We start from the raw sequence: 17,983 nt of genomic DNA, 5'->3' as shown, positions 1-17,983 counted from the left end.
CAGCTGCAGTGGCAGAACGGAGATTAATGGACAATAATTAAACCCCTACAATGCACCCTGGGATGTATTTAGGGTGGAAACAGACAAAATACTCACTCTCAAATAGTTTCTTTTCATGGGATTGGGGAGAGAAGAATAGATGATTCAAAAATAGGTCAACTATTTAATGTTAGGAAGAGATCAAAGTTTTGCAAGAAAAGAACACTTTTCTTGGAAGTGGGACCAGGAGGGCTGAGAGATGAGGACTGACATTTTAAATCAAGTGGTAAAGGAAAATCCCATGAAGGCAACAGCTGAGCAGAGACTTCCATACGGTGAGGGGAGGAGACTGTGGGAACTGCCTCCCTCTCACCCACCCCCGACAGTGCCCTTTCCTCTGGGTTCTCAGCCCATGTTTAAAGAAAACAGGCTAGCTCAGTACAGTGAAGCTGTGGGGCTTTCTGGAGCTTCCTTCTACAAGCTCCTTAACAGTGTTTATGAATGAGTGAAGATCCCAGTTACCCTCCTAGTTTCCTGATCTTAAGCCCCACATCATCCCCCTCCCCATCATCTCACCAGCCACTAAATACAGTAAGATGTTCCAGCCAATGATGAAGGCGCACAGTTTTCCCATGGCGATGACACTGTAAAGATACACAGAACCGGAGCGTGGTACATAGGACCAATATTCGGCATAGCAGAATTCAGACAACACAGAAGACAGGGCGACCCCCAAAAAGCAGATGACGATCGCTGGTCCAGCGATGAGCAGGGTTATGACACCAATCAGGACGTACACGCCAGCCCCCAGAGTTCTGCACACACCCACGATCACCAGGTCGAGGATGCTCGGAGGAGCTCTGTGACTCTCAGACTCCTCCCGGGGCTCCAGTGGCCACTTGCGGACCAGCCCCTGACGAAACTGGCGAACATACTGACGCAGCATCCTAGACAGAGTTGAAGAGGTTAAGATCTGCTGAGAAAAACAACATACAAAGCCGTCAAGAATGTCCATCCATCCTTGGCCCTAGGAGTCCAGTTCCACGGAGCAATGGAGTGATGAGGGGTAGGTGGTATAAGGACAGAATGGGCAAGTTCTCATCTCTGTGCTTTGGTTTTCCAAACATAAATCAGGCATTTAATATGTTTCAAAGTTACTGGAAGGGTTGCTTGAATAGAACTGAGGGGGAGTGGTTTTATCTCCCCTAAATGTGTTCTTTTGACATGTGGGCTGTATTAAGCTAAAGATGATTAAGACCCAGCAGACTCAGGAGAAGCTCCTTGCCTCTCCCTTAACTGCTCAAAATAATGTAGATTATACTGCCTATGCCAGGAAGAGAGCTATCACCAGAGAGAACTTCTAATTTCAGGAAAACATACCTGCCTGAAGGAGCAAACATTTGTTCATCAGGCACTTGCTCTTCCCATCCTCCTGTGGGTTGTCTTCCTCCTCCTTGAAGCCCCAGATCCCTACCCGCTTCTCCTTAGCCCAGGGGAGTGTATAAGCCTTAAATGCCTGAGTCTCAAGAGTTTTTTGAGGGGCTCCTGTAAATGTATTAATCTGTCTTATGTCAACTTAGTTATTTACACCAGCCAAGAAACCTAGAGAGAAAAGTTTTCCACCCCTACAGAAGCAAAAGCCTCTAACACAGTGCCAGGTACACAGTAGATGCTTAATTGGTATAAGTTTAATGGACAGAGTGGGTTCCTCTGGTGGCTCAGATGGTCAAGAATCTGCCTGTAATGCAGGAGACCTGGGCTCAACCCCTGGGTTGGGAAGATCCCCTGGAGGAGGGAATGGAAACCCACTCCAGTATTCTTACCTGGAGAATCCCATTGACAGAAGAGCCTGGAGAGGTACTGTCCATGGGGTCACAAAGAGTTGGACATGAGTGAGTGATTAACACACATGCACACACAGAGAATTGGACAGGGGAGACTGGAGGGCTACAGTCCATGGGGTTGCAGAGTCGGACATGACTGAAGTGACTTAGCATGCTCAATGTACACTGGCACAAGTGGATAAGAATGCTTGTTTCTGAATTGAAATCAACCAGATCAGCTGGTTCAAATCCAGCTCTGCTCTGTATTAGCTTGTGTGACTTTGCACAAGCTTTGCACCACTCATTATCCTCTTTTCTTCTACAGAACTGGGGAAAATTTGTTATTATTATTATAATTTTCCCCTCCCTTCCTTTATAAGTGTGCCATGACTCTCTGAGTAATCCGAGATCTCAGACTCCATACATTGCTTTGTCAAGGATGCTGAAACCTGGCAGCTTTATACCTCACTGCCTGCAGTGTGAAAAGAAATTAGAACTCTGAGTCTGGGCAGAAGGAGACGGAATTTGTAGGAGGTGTAGCCCAGCTCAGTTAAAGCATCAAACCACACTGGCCTCCTGTCTTGCTGAACCTGCTCACAGCACCAGTTGTCTCCCTGTATCTCACTGTGCACACTCTTTGCTGAACCCAGAGTAAGCAAGGCAGGAGCAGGAAAGCTGGAAGAAGACTCAAGGAGCCAGTGGAACTGCAGACGTGTTTATTCTCTCCTGGCTGATGCGGCAGCCATAACATCATGTAACGTAGCCCTAATGTGGACATAACACAGCCATAACACAACCCCACCTCCAGGGCTTTCCAGGGGGAGCTTATCTATATACTTACAGAACAAAAGCCACTGGTGGCCAATCGAGTACCTTGTGACAGGCATGTGCAGTGCTATAAGTAATCTCGGCTGTTACATAATCATTATTTACAAAACATGGGGCAAGAGCGAGAGGGCTTGGGGTGAGAGAGACTGACTGCGCCATCTTGGCTAATTTGCTCTTTCCCTACAACTCCCAAGTGCCTAGAGGGAAGGGGGGGACTAACCTTCATTCTGAATCAGAAATGACAGGACTCTGTTTTGCTGCTCCTTTGGGGCTTGAAATGTCTCCTCACTACACTGCTCTGTAGGACTAGGCTGACCCAGTGACCACCAGTTATTGTGAGGGGGGGTCTCTGCCTAAGGGTATTCAAAAGTCCAATGTAACATTTTGGTTGAGAGCAAGTATTCAAAAATCCAGGGAACTAGGATTAGAATCTTGGCTTCCCCACCACCACTGTACCTCTGCACAAGTCGTTTACTACTCTGGACCTCTGTTTTCTTCTTTGTCAAATGCCACTGGTGAGCCCTTGGGAAGTGTTAGTAGGAATGCAAAATGGTGCAGTTGCTATGGATAAAGTACGATAGTTCCTCAAAACACTAACGATGGATTTACCATGTGATTCAGTAATTCCATATCTGGGTGTACATGCGCAAAAAAATGGAAAATAGAGTCTCAAAAAGATATTTGCACACTCATGTTTACAGCAGCATTATTCACAGTAGATAAAAGTTGGAAGCAACCCAAATGTTCATCCATGAAGGAATGGATAAACACAATTGTGGTCTATGTATACAGTGGAATATTATTCAGTCTTTAAAAGGCAGGAATTTCTGACTCATGCAACAACATGGAGGACCCTTGAGGACATTATGCTAAGCGACATAAGCCATTCACCAATATACAAATAATGTGTGATTTCATTTCTGTGAAATCAAAGGAGGAGTTAAAGCCATGCAGACAAATGCAGAATAGTGGTTGGCCAGGGCCTGGGGTGAAGGCAAATTAGGAAGTTATTGTTAAATGAAGGCACCGTTTTAAAATGTTTTAGAGATTGGCTACATAAAAATGTAGATATACTTAACATTATTCAACTCCATACGTATTAAGTTGGCCAAATTTACACTATATGTATTTTACCATCATTTAAAAAATTGCTGCCCATGATAAATAACAACCAGCTTCACACAGTTACTGGGTGCAGCAAACCCCAAAATGACTGAATATGTCACCATGCCTTCATCTCCACATTTACCAAAATCTGTGGATGTTCAAGTCCCTTACAGTTGCCCCAAAGTCAACAGAACAAAAACCCATAGATTCAAAGGGCCAGCAGTATGCAGGAGACTGAAATCAGTGGTCCACATCATAAGCCCTATACAAGGGTTGTGGTTGTGTAGTGTGCCTAGTCGCTCATTCATATCCAACTCTTTGCGTAATTAATCTCTAATATTATTTGAACATGAGTAAAAATTGTCTTAGAGCCTCAGAGCACTGATCCATCCCCCCTACCTTTCCTTACACACATACACACATGCATGCACACACACACAGTGCAGACACTTTCATCTAGGAAATGGGTCTCTCTACCCTCAGGCTGGAGCCAGGCTGACCCCCTGCACCCTGGGATTGCAGAGGTCTCTTTGGGAGGACATGAACTCAGCGCCCAGTCTCCTACAGAAGAGGGTAACCTGAGACTTACTGGATCCTTGGAGCAGAGCCTGGAGCACTGGGTCAGTCAGGGAGGCTGAGGTTAAGCCGTGCGGGGCTGGAGCTGAGACATCTCCAAGAACTGAAGTGGGGAGTCCTGAGCACAGAAGACGGTCCTCATCCCTGGGTTGTTGGGGTGGAGATGGGGCTGGGCGGGCGGGGAGCATCTGCAGTGTTGCTATCAGCCCTGACTCCTCTGTGGTTACCCTCAGGGGGAGGTTCTGAGAGGTTTGTGTGTGTGTGGGTGTGGTAAAATACCCATAACATAAAATTGATCATTATAGCCATCTTTAGGTTTCCAGTTCAGCTGTGTTAAATACCTTCAAATTTTGTGCATGCAGACTCCAGGACTTTTTTCATCTGGCAAAACTTCAACTCTGTACCCATCAACAATTCCCCCTTCTTCTTTCCCAGTTCCTGACATTCACCATTCTACTTTCTTTTTCTGAGTCTGACCACCCTAGGTACCTCGTTTAGGTGGAATGATGTAACACGTGTCCTTTCCTATCAGGTTTATATCACTTAGTAGAATATCCACTAGGTTATTCTCTGTCATAGCATGTGTTAGAATTCCCTTTCTTTTTAACACTGAAGAATATTCTCTTGTGGGTGTATACCACATTTGGCTTATCCATTTCTTGGTCAATGGGCATTTGGCTTGCTTTCATGTTTTCGTTATTGTGAATAATGCTGCAACAGGAGTTTACAAATGTCTCTTCCAGGGTATGCTCTCAATTCTTTCAGGTATATTCTCAGAGGTAGAATTGCTGGATCACAAAGTTCTAAGATTTTTATCTGCTTGTGATGGAGAAGATGAAAACATATTGAGGAATGGGGAAGTCATTCTGGCTTATCCATGGCTTAGCCTGAACTGTGTGTGAACTAAGACAGCCTGTCTGACCCTCACAGCTCATCTGCTTTAACTATTGAGGTTAAGAACGTCTGTTTTGAAGATAAGAATGAGCAACTCCCTTCTCATGGCGTCCATGTTAACACTCCCTGTGAGATAAGGTTCCCTTCCTGGATACCAGGGAACTGCTGTCTCACTGTCTCTGTACCAAGTCTCTCTCTTTTGAAACCTTGAAGAAATGCACCCCATGATGAGTTCTTTGTTTGGGTGAGGTGTGAGATGATGCTGGACACTACCCTTCAGCAGAGCAGTTTCTCAGAGCTAGAGGGACATTGTCTCCCTTGCTATAGTCCTCAATTTGGCTCAAAGAAAACTCTTTCCTATTCTTATTACAGATTGTTTATTGCTTATGTCTGTGGACATAAATTCATTTGATCATCAAGGATCCCGAGAAGTAGGGGCTGTTAACTCGGGGACCACACCAAACCCTCCTCCTTCCCATTCCTCTTACACTACTCAACCTCTCACATTCTGCACATGACCTGAGAGACTCCAGTGTGGGGGAACTCCCAGGTCCAACTGTGTGCCAACCAGAAGATGGGGGCTTAAAATCTCTGCTGTTAATTCAAGCAACAAAAGCATTTAATGAGCATCACACCTGCATCCAGCCTTGCACAAAGGGATGGAAGAGGATAAAGGAGAAGGTGTCCTCCTCGTCCACTTCTTCAAGGAGTTCTGTTTGCTGGGAGAGCTGAGCGCCATGGCAGGGAAAGGAAATAATCTAAGAGGTCATGAGATTTTCTCTTGAGGAAGGAAAATGCCAGAGCAGGAAGTGGAGTGTTAAGGGGACAGAGGTACTGGTGAAGGGTTGACTAGATTCTGATCTGCATCAAGGGACTCTCATGCTAAAACACTGGGCATGTGTGTGTGTGTTCAGTCATGTCTGAGTCTTTGTGACTCCATGGACTGTAGCCCACCAGGCTCCTCTGTCCATGGGACTTTTCAGGTAAGAACACTGGAGTGGGTTGCCATTTTTCACTCCAGGGTATCTTCCCAACCCAGGGATCAAGTCCATATCTCCTGAATCGACAGGTGACTTCTTAGCCACTTGAGCCACCTGCAAAGCCAAAACACTGGGCACAGACCATCAAAACAGAATTAAATTTAGTGATTGACTCCTAGAAAAACGTTTTTTTTTAATTGAGTTATAGTTGACTTGCTGCTAAGTTGCATCAGTCGTGTCTGACTCTGTGCAACCCCATAGACTGCAGCCCACAAGGCTCCCCCATCCCTGGGATTCTCCAGGCAAGAACACTGGAGTGGGTTGCCACTTCCTTCTCCAATGCATGAAAGTGAAAAGTGAAAGTGAAGTCACTCAGTCATGTCTGACTCTTAGCGACCACATGGACTGCAGCCTACCAGGCTCCTCCATCCATGGGATTTTCCAGGTAAGAGTACTGTAGTGGGGTGCAATTGCCTTCTCCTCCAACCTCTCTATGAACTACTAAATTCTACCCAACCAGACCCAACTGAATGAATGACAGAAGGAGAAAAGGCTATCAATGCTTTAACATCTGCGGTAGCCCAGGCTCCAGCAGTAGGCCATCCTAACTATAAATTGCCATGTTTAAACATTGTGCATTAAGATAGAATACTTGCCCTGGGTGTATTAACTCAGAAACATGGTGACCAGCATTGACTCATTGGCTATTCTAGCCCAGCAGTTAGATTTGTAACCAATTGCTGGTTCAGCCGCTCATCACTCAACAGACAATAAAGCAAGGAACAAGCTTCCACAGAGAGGAATGATGCTTTATTCAGAAAAGCCAGCTATCTCAGGAGAAGGTGGACTTGTGTCCATACCAGTTCTTCTCAGCCATGACAATCTTTAAAGTGAAAGTCGCTCAGTCGTGTCCGACTCTTTGCGACCCCATGGACTATAGAATCCATGGAATTCTCCAGGCCAGAATACTGGAGTGGGTAGCCTTTCCCTTCTCCAGGGGATCTTCCCAACCCAGGGATCAAACCCAGGTCTCCCACATTGCAGGTGGATTCTTTACCAGCTGAACCACAAGGGAATCTTTAAAGGGAAGATGATAATGCCTCAGTTAATCCTTTAGGCAGGAGGTAAGATTATCTGTCATTTCTCTGTTGCTGCTGACTTCTCCTTGTCTTCCCTGGGACACTATCTTACTCAGGAGATCCACCTGCAACTGGAGGTTCTCTTGCCCTCGTGGTCCACCTGCAAATTTACTAAGGGGAACCTAGGGGTAGAGAGTCAGTCATTCTTTAACTACTTAATTCTTCATTCTTACTCCTTATAATCCAGGAATCAGCAGGTTAGGTGAGGCATTGCGCATAATTAGAAAAGCAGAAAGTTAAATGTTGCCTAATGATCTCATCCTTATGATTAAGGTCTAAGGAAAAGAGGGATGAGCAAACAGAAACGGGCAAAGGAGTGGCTTATAGTAGGTATATTGGGGCTTTTTAGACAGGATTCTAAGCACACTGACTAGACTGCAGTGTAGTATAAGCATAACTTTTATGTGCACTGGGAAACCGAAAAAAAAAAATGTGACTTTCTTTTATGTCAACTCTGTAGAAGCAAATCAGTAATATCTCCAAGGCTTCCCTGGTAGCTCAGATGGTAAAGAATCCACTTGCAATGTAGGAGACCAGGTTTGATCCCTGGGTCAAGAAGATTCCCTGGAGGAGGGCATGGCAACCCACTCAAGTATTCTTGCCTGCAGAATCCCATGAACAGAGGAGCCTGGCGGGCTACAGTCCATGGGGCCACAAAGAGTTGGACACAACTGAGAGACTAACACTTTCACATAACTGTATGAACTCATCACTTTGGGTCATATCATTTAATTGTTACAGAAAGTGCATCATTTTGCTTCCTGGAGAATTACCCACATTCTGGTTTGGCTGATTTTGGGGGTGGGAGGGAGGGGGGCCCTCACTGTGAGGCATGTGGGTTCCCCAACCAGGGATTCAACCTGTGCTCCCTTGCAACGAGGAAGTCCCTGGGTGACTAAGTTTTCAGCTTAAATGTGAATCTATCCCTAATGTCTGCTCTGAGCTCCTAGGTGATCTAGGGTGCAGGCGTGCAATGTTTAGTCACTCAGTTGTGTCCAATTCTTTGCAACCCCATGGCCTGTAGCCCACCAGGCTCCTCTGTCCATGGGATTCTCCAGGCAAGAATACTGGAGTGGGTTGCCAAGCCCTCCTCCAGGGGATCTTCCTGATACAGGAATCAAAACTGGGTCTCCTGCATTGCAGGCAGATTCTTTACCATTGGGCCACCTGGAAAGCAATTGATGTAGAGACTTGATTAATTCTGAGTCAACTTTTCATCAGGACTATTGTATGGGCAGTGTTCTGGGTTGCCTATCACAGTACGTTGGGTATCACATGATATCTGGCTTTCCTGCATCAGTAAGGGATCAACAACAATCAGGTGATGTCAACTTTTCCATCAAAGTTTCACCTGACAGTCTCATTCTCCATTCATTGCTTCCTAAGTCAGTAATTTCAATAGAACTTGCAAGGTAGTGACTTTCCTAATCCTATTCATTCTCCTCCATCTTTGTTTAAATTCATCTAATAACTTGTACTTGGTTTCTTGACCTCCATATCTCCTCCATATCTCCTTTACTCCACTTCAGTTGTTCCCACAAACAATCCTCTGCCCCATTATTACCAACTTCTTGCATGTCTGTAATCTCAGTTTCAAACATTCTGTTCTGCAGCAGCAACTTTCTGTCCTGTCTTTCGAGGTTTTAGTTCAACCTCACTGGAACCATTTATCAACCAACAATTACATATGACCCCTTCCTCCCACTTCTAACAATGCAGGAAGTTTTCTTTTCCTATTAAGAGGTTTTCTTCATGAGCACTACTGTGTGACTTGAGGACTCTGGGATAGAAAAGTAAAGAAAACCAACCATTTACACTATGTTACACTTTGTCTCAACAAAGCTTGGAGAAAATATCAAAATGATCGCTTCTCTTTATCATTATGAAATGATCAACTTTATTTTTTTTTCCATGGTAAATATTTTATTTTTCTACCTTAGTTGCTTATGGGGGTAAAAATAAAACGCCATTAGGGAGAAGCACAGATGAACTATTTATGGAGATGAGGAAAATTCACAATGGCTTGAACGTCTGTGAGCTAAGTATACTAGCATAAGTTCACTAAAGCAAAGCAATTCACAGCAGAACAAAACAAGCAGGAAAAAAAAAGCCATACAGATTTTGAAAAATAGCATCTATGAAAAAGTCTGTGGGAAAATAAAAGGAAATTAACCAATGACGACATCAAGCATCTTTAATGAGGTAAGCCAAACTGCACACATTGGGCCTAAAGGATGTGTGTGCATGCTTGTTGCTAAGTCGTGTCTGATTCTTTGCGACCCCACGGGGCCCGCCAGGCTCCTCTGTCCATGGGATTCTCCAGGCAAGAATACAGGAGTGGGTTGCCATTGCCTTCTCCAAGAAATGATCAACTTTATCTATTGCTATTCTTTTGATCAAAATCTAATTTGTCTGATAGCAATATAGCTACCCTAGTTTCTATTGTTAATATTTGCACAAAATATCTGTTCCCTTTCTTTTACTTCTAGCCTATTCATGGGCTAATATTTATGTGTAACTCTTTTAAAAAATCTTATTTGTTTCTTTATTTGGCTGTGCTGGGTCTTAGTTGTGGCCTGTGGAATCTTAGTTCCCTAATCAGGGCTCAAACCCATGCCCCCTGCATTGGGGGCCCAGAGTCTTGACCACTGGACCATTAGGGAAGCCCGTAAAGTATAACTCTTGACATAATACATAGTTACCTGAGTTTCTTTCCCATGGGGCAATCTCTAGTTCTTATTGGAAATAAGTACAACAAGGTGCTTCTTATGTGCAGGCTCATATTTTATTTCTTCCTCTATTTGTTAGTTACATCATAGTACTTTCTTTGTAAAGATTCATCTTACTACACACTTATGAAGCATGCAATTTTCTGTATGCATATTAAGCTTTAAAACATTTACTTAAAAATTATACAATAGCAAAGTCATTGTGTCCATTGGCAATAAATACTAAATATTTATACTAAATACTTTCCACCTTCACAGTCCATAGAGGCTCAAAGCGCGCCTTGAATCAGCAGATACCTCCAGTGTATGGAGGGGTCCACACAGCATCTATTTCCTTTGGCTAAGATGCTTCATCACTAGGGGTGTTTTAGTCCAGAGTCTGGGTGGTGGAGGCTGGTGTCTATGGCTCATTGTTCTCCTACAAGCTGTGTTGGATCCCATATCCAAAGTATATGGCAAATCCTAGTAGAGAGATGAGACAATAAGAAGAAAAACAGAGGCTCTCCTCACTTATGAATACCCACTAAACCTCCTATTATGGCGTATGGCACAGTTTAGGGAAGAAGTACTTAGAAAAGGATTGGGTTCAGTCACCCAAGAAGCCTCTTCACCCTAGACAGTCACTCACCAATGGCATTCCAGACACCAAATAGGGTCCAGGTCCAAGTACTCATCTGCATCATCAGATAAACGTTCAGAAAGATGCCCACCAGTGGGAGGACAGGCAGAGCAGGGACCTGCAGGCAGAGTCAGTTCATCCCTGAACACAGCCCAGACACCTGAAAGGGAGACCCTTCCCCATGTGGGCGAGACAAGTTCAGTCCACTTCAGGCTTTGTGTTCCATGCCTATTGAGCCTGGTTTGTAAGCACTGAGTGTGGATCAGGGAAGAGTCCATTGGTTTCAGCAACTCCCTTTTTTTTGGTCCAGCAAAGGATGTTTAGACCTCAAAGCACACAGACTTCATTCACTCAAGGTGGATACTTTGGCCACATAAGGTCACCTTACCCTGAACATAAGAGGACTTGGGCTCTGGGGCTGCCTCCAGATGATGACCATGACCCCAGTGATCATCAGCAGCAGCAGTACAGCCACTGTTGTGAGCACGGCGTCTCCAGAGAACACACGTGTGGGCCACTGAGCCAGGATCAGGCCCAGGATGGTCAGCAGAAGAACTGCAAGGGTCAAGGAGAAGGAGAACAGGCTGGACCCAGAAGACAAAGATGTCAGGACCTCGGGTCACACCCCTCCCTGAAACCACCAACATCAGGAAGGGCCATCATATCTCCAAGACTACTCAGCTGACAAAATACACACTCTCACTCCACCCAGTCAATTTCAGAATACGAATAAAGGGAAACCCCACTGCTCACCAAGCAGGAAGGCACATCCATAGACAATCTGGACAGATTTCTGGGTGAGGGTGGTGCTGGTAGGGAACCACAGGCTCTTTAGAATGTTTGAGGTTCCTGCTTCAGGTTCAGATTCCAAAGGACTTCCTTCAAATACACACTCCATCTCAGTTTCTTCTTCCATTTTCTCACTCTTACTTAAATTCTGATCTGGCTGGTACCTGAATTAGAGGTTTAAAGGCAATATTAACAGCAGCCGCTATTCACACAGCATCAGATTGTCTATTCCACTTCTTTCTTCTCTTGAACAATCAGAAGGCAGCATGACACAGACCAGGATTACCTCACCATCATCCCCATGACCCCAAGCCCCCTGATCAAGGTGTAGTGGGGTCTCACCTGAGAACAAGGACCGAGAAGGACACCATGGAGTAAGCAAGCAGGGACGCAACTGCCATGAGGTTTGCAATGTCGCTGAACTCAAAAAGTAATGCCATGATCCCTAGAATTGGGGAGCAAAAATGGTGGGGATGGGATTAAGAAACCACTGGAACTGCATTTAATGGAAATGGATCAAGGAAGGAGTGAGTTTTGTTTATTCACCTGCAAGGTTTCCAGAAGACATGATAGCCATGATGGGGATTTTTGTGTGACCACAGACCCGGGCAAGTCCCTGGAAAAGGAGCCCATCCTCTGCCATTGCACGAATTAACTGAAACATGGGGAACATGTCACCCAGGAGGCTGGGAGAGAAAGTGGAGACATGTGTGAGGACATGGAGAAGCAGGGGAGACCAGGGCATGCGCTCCCTAGTTTGGAGCAAGATGTCTTTCCCTCTTGTCTCTCAGTCCCAGGGGCTGGGGTGCATGAGCATCTGACAGTAGACGGGGAGAAACCCGTGACACTGACCTGGACGTAAGAGCACAGAGGACGCCAACAGCCACAACATGTCTGGCAGGGCCCCAGCCAACGTGGAGAAAAGCCTCGGGCAAGGGGCTGTAGTGATGAATCTGGTGGTAGGGCACCGTGAGGGTGAGTGCCGCTGAGACAGCAAAATATGCCAAAAAGCACATGAGGAGTGAGAAGAGGGAGATGGAGCGCTGAGGCTTTAGGTCTCCTCTCTCTGCAAAAGGGGTAGAAGCAGCAGGTCACAAAAACACCATGGGGTAAAAGCACAGAACTGCCTAAAGCAGGCTAACCTTCTCCCAGCCTCTGTGCCCAAGGGCAGCTCAATCTCTGTCCAAACCCTGATGGGACACATGGTTACCACCTTACCTCTGGTGGTAATGTCAGCAAAACCGACAAATGCATAGAAACACGTAGCTGCTCCTCGGACGACCCCCTCAAAGTCAAAAGGCACAAACCCTCCAGCACCTGGAGGGCCCAAGCTGTGGTGGGAGAAGGAGCAAGAAAGAATTTGGGTGAGGTGGGTTCAGCCATCACTTCTGGGCTCTTCCCTCAATACCACAAACTCTGGAAACCCGCCATCTGGATCCACCAGCCTGGGTCTCTTTAGTCCCCACAAAATTCTCAGCTCTGACTCCCCTACACACACACAGACATTAATATGACCAAGGGTACCCTCCTAACCTATACAAGAATACAGCTGTGGCCAGTGTGTAGCCCTGATTCGTGAGCTTCCAGTTGTTCAGGTCTCCCTTAATGAAGCCAGAGACAATGGTGAAGCTGAGAACCAAAATGTTGATGCCCGTGAACACTGTAAACCCAGGCTGACTCAGGAACTCCCAGAGCGAGTAGTACTGTAGGAGAGATGAAATATGAAACATGCACAGTAACGAAGTCCACAGAGACAGAGAGCAGCCTCGGCAGCTGGGGGTTGTGGGGGTGGGGTGGATGGACCGTGACTGCTCAGTGGATACAGGGTGTTTTTTGGGGGGAGATGAACATGTTTGAAACTAAATGCAGATGATGGCTGGACAACATTGTGAATGTACTAGTGCCCCTGAATTGTACCCATAAGATAGTTAATTTCTTTTCTTATAATTTAAAAAAATTTTCATTTTATTTATATTTGGCTGTGCTGAGTCTTTGCTGCGGCATAACAGAATCTTTAGGTGTGGCGTGTGAACTCTTAGTTGCCTCAGTAGGATCGTAGTTCCCTGACCAGGGGTGGAACCTTGGTCCCCTGCACTGGGAGGAGGAGTCTTGGCCACTGGACCACCAGGCAGGTCCTAATAGTTCATTTCTTATTGTGGCGATCATCTCACATAGGCAGGCCTATCAGGTCACCACTGTGGGATTTCCCTGGTGGCCCAGTGGTTGGGAGTCTGCTGGCCAATGCAGGGGACAAGGGTTCCATCCCTGGTCCAGGGACATTCCACATGCCAAAGAAAACTAAGCCCACGTGCTGTAACTACTGACCCCGAGCTCTAGAGCCCATGCTCTGCAACACTAGAAGCCTCGCAAAAAGAAGCCTGAGTATCACAGCAAATAGTAACCCATACTCTCTGTAGCTAGAGAAAACTTGTGAGCAGCTACAAAGATCTAGTACAGCCAAAAACAAAATCACATTGCACACCTCAAACTTGCTGTGCTGTATATCAGTTATACCTCAGTAAAGCTGGGGAAAATAGCAAAGTGATAAATTTATGCTTTGTGAATTTCCTCTGAAATAAAAAAAAAAAAATCTTTGGTCTCAGTACCAAGACTAAAATGTGTCAGTCTAAGTAAATGATTTTCACCTGGGATTAAATTTTATTCCCCAAACATTTGGCATGGTCTGGAGACATTCCAATTGTCAGAATTTGGGGAGTGGGTTTCACTGGTATCTAGTAAGCAAAGCTGGAGGACGCTACTCAGCATCCAACAATGATTTTTTAAAACATCCTGAAATCACAGAACAGCCCGCCCTACCAAGGAATGAACTGGCTCAAATTGTCAAGAGGGCCAAGAGTGGGAAACGATCCTCCAGATCTTGCTTTCCCGTCTCTCGTAACACAGACAGTCCTTCCAGTCCTAGTCCCCACCCCCAAGTTTTTCCCAACCTCAGCTCCTCTCCATGCCCTACTCAGTCCATCTTTTAAAAAAATATATTTTATTTAGTTAGTAATTGGCTGAGTTGGGTCTTATCTGTGGGATCTTTAGTTGTGACCCAAACAGCAAAGTTTGGGAATCAGTGGATAAGGAATCCACCTGCAATGCAGGAAACACAGGAGACATGGGTTCACTTCCTGGGTCAGGAAGATCCCCTGGAGAAGGATATGGCAACCCACTCCAGCGTTCCTGACTGGAGAATCCCACGGACAAAGGAGCTTATTGGGCTATAGCCCAAAAGGTCGGACATGACTGAGCAACTACACACACACACACACACACACACACACACATTCTCCAGTTGTACTGTGCAGGCTAAGGACTTGGGCCTAGTTGTTCTGCGGCACATGGGATCCTAGTTCCCTGACCAGGGATCAAACCTGTGTCCCCACATTGCAAGGCGGATTCTTAATCACTGGACCACCAGGGGAGTCCCCTCATCCTGTCTTATATCTGACCCCTGACTCACCCGCAAGCAGCAGCACCAGGCCCAGTGCGAAAAAGTCTGCATACGTGGCCAGCAAGTAGGGCACATGCAGAGGGAAAGTTCCCTCCAATGCCTGAGAGATGAGGTCCCCAGTGAGGCTGTCAAAGGCGTACCTCCAGGCACTGGCTGTACACGCAGTGGCTGCAGCAGCAGAAGAATGAACATTCACAGACAAAATTGAACACCTAGTATGTGCCATGGGATGTATTTTGAAGGAAAAAATAGACAAAACATAATCTCAAAGATTTTTTTCATGGGGTATCGAGAGCAGACTGGGATGATTCACAAAATAAGTCCACTATTTAATATGTTAGGAGGAGATCAGTGTTTCACAAAGAAAAAAACAGGGAAGTTGGACCAGGAGGGCCAAAAAGGGAGGGATGAAATTTTAAATCAAGTGGCAACCCCCCAAAAAAATCACTCAAAGGCAACAGCTGAGCAAAGACTCCAATATAATGAGGTGATGAGCCTGTGGGACACGCCTCCCTCCCACCAGTGCCCAGTTTCCTTTCCTCCTCTTTCTTAGTCCAATTATTTAAGGAAAGCAGGGGAGAGCTGAATAGAATGAAGTTGTGGGGTTTTCCAGCTACTGTTACCCACTTCCCCTAACAAGTCAGGTAACAAAGAGCCCATGAATAAGACCGCAATCCCATCTCCCAGTTTCCTGACCTTAGCCCCCACGCCTTTCCCCCACACCTGTCCCCTGGTCCCATCACCTCACCAATTAAAAATAACAGTATGATGTTCCAGCCAACGATGAAGGCCCAGAGCTGCCCCATCGTGACGTAGCTGCAGACATACGCAGAAGAGGAGCATGGTACCCGGGCGTCAAACTCCACATAGCAGAGCCTCGACAGCAGAGAAGACAGGCCGGCCACCAAGAAGCAGATGACAATCGCTGGTCCAGCTACGTACTTGGCCACTGCACCAACCGTGATGTACAGGCCACCTCCCAGGTATCTGCCCACACCCAAGAACACCAGTTCTGTGGCACTCAGATGAATCTTGAGACCATCAGACTCCTTTATGGTGTCTGCCCCTCGCCAGCTTCTGATCAAACCAGCGAACATACTGATGCAGCGTCTTAGACATAGTTGAGGAGGCTACAATCTGCTGAGAAAACAAGACGCAGTCATCCAGATTGCTTATCCGTCCTAGACCCTAGGAGTTAAAGTCCATGAAGTACTGGAGTGATGAGGGGCAGCTGGTTAAAGGACACATCCTTTAACCATGGGCAAGTTCTCCATCTCTGAGCTTTGAATTCTTCAAACATAAAGAAGCCTCTTAATGTGTTTCAAAATTGCTAGAAAGATCGTTTAAAGAGAAGTGACGGGGAGCAGAATGCTGCTGCTGCTAAGTCACTTCAGTCGTGTCCGACTCTGCAACCCCATAGAAGGCAGCCCACCAGGCTCCCCCATCACTGGGATTCTCCAGGCAAGGACACTGGAGTGGGTTGCCATTTCCTTCTCCAATGCATGAAAGTGAAAGGTGAAAATGAAGTCGCTCAGTCGTGTCCGATTCTTAGCGACCCCATGGACTGCAGCCTACCAGGCTCCTCCATCCATGGGATTTTCCAGGCAAGAGTACTGGAGTGGGGTGCCATTGCCTTCTCCAGGGGAGCAGAATACATCTTCTCAAATGTGCCCCTTTGACTGGTTGACTGTTTTGAGCCGAAGGCAGTGAAGACCCAGCAGACTCAGGAGAAGCTCCTTGCGTCTCCCTTAACTGCTCAAAATAAGGTAATCAGCTGGTAAAGAGTCCGCCTGCAATGTGAGAGACCTGGGTTTGATCCCTGGGTTGGGAAGATCCCCTGGAGAAGGGAAAGGCTACCAACTCCAGTATTCCGGCCTGGAGAATTCCATGGACTGTATAGTCCATGGGGTCGCAAAGAGTCGGACACGACTTAGCGACTTTCACAAGGGACCTACAGCAGGAAGAGAGCTATCACCAAAGACAACTTTTTATTTCTAAAAGGATTATCTGCCTGGAGTGGCAAACATTTGTATACCAAACACTTGGGCTTTTTTGTTGTTGTCATTCAGTCACTCAGTCATGTCCGACTCTTTGTTACCCCATGAACTGCAGCACACCAGGCTCTTCTGTCCTTCACTATCTCCCGGAGTTTGCTCAAATTCACATTCATTGAGTCAAAGCTGCCATCCAACCATCTCATCCTCTGTCATCCCCTTGTCCTCCTGCCCTTAATCTTTCCCAGCATCAGAGTCTTTTCCATTGAGTCAGTTCTTCGCATCAGGAGGCCAAAGTATTGGAGCTTCAGCTTCAGCATCAGTCCTTCTGATGAATATTCAGGGTGAATTTCTTTTAGGATTAACTGGTTTGATCTCCCTGCCATCCAAGGGACTCACAAGGGTCTTCCAAGCATTTTCTCCTCCCATTTTCCTGTGGGTTCTCTTCCTCCCATTTGAAGCCCCAGATTCCTACTCCTTTCTCCTTAGCTCAGGGGAGGATATGAGCCTCAGTTGTTTGAATGTCTTGAGTCTCAGAATTTCTATGGGGCTCCCCAATGAAGCAAATTGAATCTCCTAATCTGTCTTTTTTTTTTTTTTGTCTGCACTGGATCTTAGTTGCAGCACGCAAGATCTTTCATTGAGGCAGGTGAACTCAGTTGCAGCATACGGGGTCTACTTCCCCAACCAGGGATCGAACCCAGGCTCCCTGCAATGTGGGCACGGAGTCTTAGCCACTGGACCACCAGGGAAGTGCCTGTTTGCCTGTCTTATGTCAGTTTAATTATTAAACCAGCCAAAGAGCTTAGAAAAGGAAATTTCTGTTCCTGCAGAAGCAAGACCTTCTGACACAGTGCCCGGTTCACAGCATCTGCTTAATGGGCATGATCTGAGTGGATAAGAATGATGATTTCTTGGTTTTAAGCAAAATCAACCAGTTCTGCCATTTCAAATCCAGCTCTGCTATTTATTAGCTAGCTGCTATTGCACGTGCTATATACCATCTTTGCCCTGCTTTTCTCTATACCACTGGGAAAACTGTCCTTATGATCAGTATTTCCTTCTGTCC

General features: G+C 46.1%; 1 protein-coding gene across 1 annotated transcript; it reads right to left on the bottom strand.

Annotated features, from left to right (window-relative positions):
- Positions 1-5,836: 5,836 nt before the first annotated feature.
- Positions 5,837-16,017, bottom strand: LOC109571835 (cationic amino acid transporter 3-like). Its single transcript, XM_070770247.1, has 10 exons — positions 15,669-16,017; positions 14,930-15,088; positions 12,997-13,123; positions 12,682-12,794; positions 12,316-12,529; positions 12,010-12,149; positions 11,806-11,908; positions 11,428-11,627; positions 11,063-11,229; positions 5,837-5,935 (listed from the first exon to the last, which is right to left on the bottom strand). Exons 1-10 carry the CDS (start codon positions 16,015-16,017, stop codon positions 5,837-5,839), a joined length of 1,671 nt encoding a protein of 556 aa, XP_070626348.1.
- Between the last annotated feature and the right edge of the window lie 1,966 nt (positions 16,018-17,983).

This window comes from Bos indicus, chromosome 18 (genome assembly GCF_029378745.1).
Source record: "Bos indicus isolate NIAB-ARS_2022 breed Sahiwal x Tharparkar chromosome 18, NIAB-ARS_B.indTharparkar_mat_pri_1.0, whole genome shotgun sequence".
Taxonomy (NCBI): Eukaryota; Metazoa; Chordata; class Mammalia; order Artiodactyla; family Bovidae; genus Bos; species Bos indicus.
The sequence above is the reverse complement of the archived record's forward strand: the minus strand, read 5'-3'. Positions and strand labels throughout refer to the sequence as shown.